The following is a 3,194-nucleotide window of genomic DNA, read 5'->3' as shown; positions in this document are numbered from 1 at the left end:
AAATCCCTTGCCCCTGAGAGCAACCAACCTTTAACGCACCAGCATTCATCCGAGAAGGACAGAAAAAGCCCAAGTATCCCAATAACATACCAGATGCTGCTGGCCACCTAGCCATGGCGCGGGATTGGAAGATGCTAGTTGATATAGCTTCCCACCGGAGATTGCAGCCCATCACCCTTAGACCAGACTTAGTACTCTAGTCCTCCTCAATAAAGTCAGTCAACATTACAGAGCTCACAGTCCTGTGTGAGAATGCAGCCGAAGAGGCCTAGAAGCACAAGAAACTGCGCTACACAGAACTGGCAGCAGATGCACAACAGTGAGGACAGAAGACGAAAGTTTATCCAGTCGACATGGGATGCAGATGTTTTGTGACTTCTTCCACCATCAGGCTCCTAAAAGACCTGGGTACTCATTGACAGGCTCTGGGACAGTCAATTAAATTAATCTCCGAAGCAGCTGAAAGAAGCAGCCAGTGGATGGATCAAGCGGAAGGATCCCTACTAGGCCCAGAAAACACCATGACCCAGTCACATATCCGCACCCACTCCACCTCCCATTTGAGACCACAGGTAAATAAATGGGTTATGCGGCCGGATTAGGTGTCATTCAGGGGAAAGGAAGCCCCTGTTTTGCATAATCACATGAGCTGTCAACTTTAAACACCAAGCAACAGACATAATTGGGTTTAGGACACAAGCTCAGGCTAGATCGCCCTGTAGCTGGCTGCCTTCAATGAGGGTGTCTTGTGTTGAAAGGCCAGAACACCCAGTGACTCAAAGGTACACTACTGATGTGTCCCAAAATTCATGGCCTTCCAATGACTGTAAAAAAATAACTCCCACGTCACTCTTAATATAAATCTCATGGAAAACCAGTCTACTGTGTTGGCACAATGGACAGTTTACATCACGTCCCATGTTTAAAGCACTAATAATCAGGCCAAATCCATGATTTTGCTTTCACCCTTTGAGTCTGATGAAGCCTTAGATCTTCTAGCAAGGCCCTTCTAATGATACCTAAGACGCACCCAGTCACTAAATGTTACCGAGCCTTCGCAGCCCGAGCTTCTCAGCTGTGGGATCTTAGGCAGGCTAGCTCACTACGTTCTTTTAAATCATTTCTTTAGACTCAGTTTTATTGTCTGGATTTTTCTAACTCCTTATGACTGTTATTTTGTGATTATTTTAATGATTTCTTTATTTTTTTTTATTATTTGTTCCTATTTGTGTGACCATTACTTTGAATTCATTATTTTGTATTGTTATTACAGTGGTGAAGGAGGCGGACTTCGGTCCGGAAGGCCCCAGGTTCGAATCCACCAACTGCCAGGTTGCCACTGAGATGCACTGAGCATGGCATCGTCCTCAAGCACTGCTCCCCGGGCGCTGACCACGGCTGCCCACTGTTCACTTGGTGATGGGTTAAATGCAGAGGTTAAATTTCGTTGTGCATGGTGTGCTGTGCTGTGCTGTGTCACAATGACAAATAAAGATAAGTTTAAAAAAGTTTAGTTTAAGTTTATTATTTGTTGATCTTTATGATCTCTTATTTAGATCTTGTTATTCGCCATTAGCTGGTCTATTTAGATTTGTGCTGATCCTTTTCTTCTTTTCTTTTACCTAACAACCAGAGCCCAACCCAAGTGTACACCGTTTGCACTTTAGGGCAGTTAGACGTGCTCTTCCTCTTAACTCAGGATTGAAAGCTGTCTGTGAGGCATGAACAATTTGTTTTCAGTATAGCTCCTTCTGGAAAAGACCTGCTAACATACATTTTTGGACATGAAGATAGACACTGAATGCATATGTTTTAAGAGCTTGCTCATTTGCCGATGACACATTACTATGGGGTTGAAAAGTTTGATAAATTCCGTACCAACAAGTATCATACGTTAGCAACTGTGACATCTATTTTGAGACAACAATGAAATAAAACAGGTTTTATTTCAAGGTTAGAACAGCACCACATTATTAGTATTTAGAATTGTATTTAGAGGTGTCCCTCTAGGATCAGCGTCAGGCTTATTTAAAAAAAAAGTATTCTATTTTTTTCTATCTACCTTTTTACCATTTTATAATGTGCATTTGATACAAGAGCAAACTACATAAGTACCTTCGCTAACACAGAGTCTGACTTTTACTTATGAGCTATAATAAAGGGCAAAAAAACAACAAAAACAAAAGAAAGTAAAAGTAGCACAATTTAATCTATGCCTTATAAACGGCAAATGTTAATAAAGCTGTCTTCTGCATGTGCCGCATGACGACCCATTCGTCCACTCTGTTCACCAAGTAGTTACCATGCAAAACAGTTGGTGAGTTTTAATTATGTATTCTGGAATGACAGAAAAAATGTTATAAATAAATGTATGGGAGACAGTAACATAAACACAAACGCCATAGGTCAGCGACATCATAAATTGAATGACAATCATTGACCAAAAGTCAAATTGTTATGAACTCCTAATAATATAATCTCAGTATTGTGCAGTATGTTACAACTGATTATCATCTTTGACCCATTATGGCTTTCTTTGTGTTTCTCTCAGGCCTCAATAGGATAATATAACATTTGGGTCCAAACAGTGCCACCAATAGGCCAAAACTGGATGCCAAGATAGCAAACACCTCTACTGCATCTGCATATTTGCCTGGTGAGCTGATATAGGCAGGAACAAAGGCCACCCACACTGCACAGAAAATTAGCATGCTGAAAGTAATGAGTTTAGCTTCATTAAAACTGTCTGGAAGATTTCTTGCCAAAAAAGCTAATAAAAAACTGAGGACTGCTAGTAAACTAATGTAACCAAGCAAGATTCCAAAACCAACAGTGGAGCCAATGGCACATTCATACACTATCTTGTCACTGTAATACTCTGTGTTTTTATGTGGTGCTGGTGAAGCCAAGACAAGCCAGACAGTGCAGATTACAGCTTGAAAACATGTCAGAACAAGAACTGTTCCTCTTTGCTGAACGGCACCAAACCACTTTAAACTGGCCTCAGCTCCTGGTTTGGAGGCCTTGAAGACAGCAAGGACGACCATTGTTTTCACAAGAATACATGAGACACACAGCACAAAGCTGATGCCAAATGCTGCATGTCTTAGTTGACATGTCAGTGGTTGGGGTCGTCCAATGAAGAGCAATGAACACAAGAAACACAATTTGAGAGACATCAACAGAAGGTAACT

The 3,194-nt window shown here is 41.3% G+C and overlaps 1 protein-coding gene across 1 annotated transcript in view; it reads right to left on the bottom strand.

The window, feature by feature from the left end:
- Positions 1–1,539: 1,539 nt before the first annotated feature.
- Positions 1,540–3,194, bottom strand: part of LOC103378205 (extracellular calcium-sensing receptor-like) — a 12,255-nt gene continuing 10,600 nt past the window's right edge. Inside the window, 1 exon segment of the mRNA XM_025055238.1 lies at positions 1,540–3,194. This exon segment is cut by the window's right edge and continues 44 nt beyond it. Within this exon segment, the coding sequence (XP_024911006.1) occupies positions 2,511–3,194 (684 nt within the window). The 3' untranslated portion in view covers positions 1,540–2,510.

Source organism: Cynoglossus semilaevis, chromosome 4 (assembly GCF_000523025.1).
Source record: "Cynoglossus semilaevis isolate Cse_v1.0 chromosome 4, Cse_v1.0, whole genome shotgun sequence".
Lineage (NCBI taxonomy): Eukaryota > Metazoa > Chordata > Actinopteri > Pleuronectiformes > Cynoglossidae > Cynoglossus > Cynoglossus semilaevis.
The sequence above is the reverse complement of the archived record's forward strand: the minus strand, read 5'-3'. Positions and strand labels throughout refer to the sequence as shown.